General features: G+C 54.2%; 1 protein-coding gene across 1 annotated transcript in view; it reads left to right on the top strand.

Annotated features, from left to right (window-relative positions):
- The window catches only part of LOC108803665 (secretin receptor-like), a gene marked incomplete at its 3' end in the record, with an annotated part of 19,366 nt that overhangs the window by 12,666 nt on the left and 6,187 nt on the right, over positions 1-513 (top strand). Inside the window, 1 exon segment of the mRNA XM_018575488.1 lies at positions 202-397. Coding sequence (XP_018430990.1) covers positions 202-397 — 196 coding nt within the window.

Consider the following 513-nt stretch of genomic DNA (forward strand, 5'->3'; position numbering starts at 1 on the left):
GGGGGGTGTATATAGTGTGTATACCTCTGTGTGTGGGGGGGGGGTGTATACAATGGGGGGAATTTATCAATACTGGAGCACATTTGCACGGCAGCCAATCAGCTTCTCTGTCTCATTTTGAGATCTTACCTGAGCAGACTGAGGAGAGAAGCTGATTGGTTGCCGCGGGTAACCCCCTCCCCCGGTGTCTTCTCCCCGCAGAAGGATTGTTACTACGTGATGATCTTCTTCCAGTATTGTATTATGGCCAATTACAGCTGGCTCCTCGTGGAGGGACTCTACCTGCACACGCTGCTCGTCGTCTCCTTCTTCTCCGAGTGGAAGTACTTCTGCTGGTATATTGCCCTCGGCTGGGGTAAGAGTCAGTGCAAGTACCCCTGTCCTCCTCTGGTGGGGGGTATTAGGGGAGGGGTACCTCTGTCCTCCTGTGGTGGGGGGTATTAGGGGAGGGGTACATCTGTCCTCCTGTGTTGGGGGGTATTAGGGGAGGGGTACATCTGTCCTCCTGTGTTG

Source organism: Nanorana parkeri, unplaced genomic scaffold (genome assembly GCF_000935625.1).
Source record: "Nanorana parkeri isolate BGI_ZX_2015 unplaced genomic scaffold, ASM93562v1 scaffold4003, whole genome shotgun sequence".
NCBI classification, from domain to species: Eukaryota; Metazoa; Chordata; class Amphibia; order Anura; family Dicroglossidae; genus Nanorana; species Nanorana parkeri.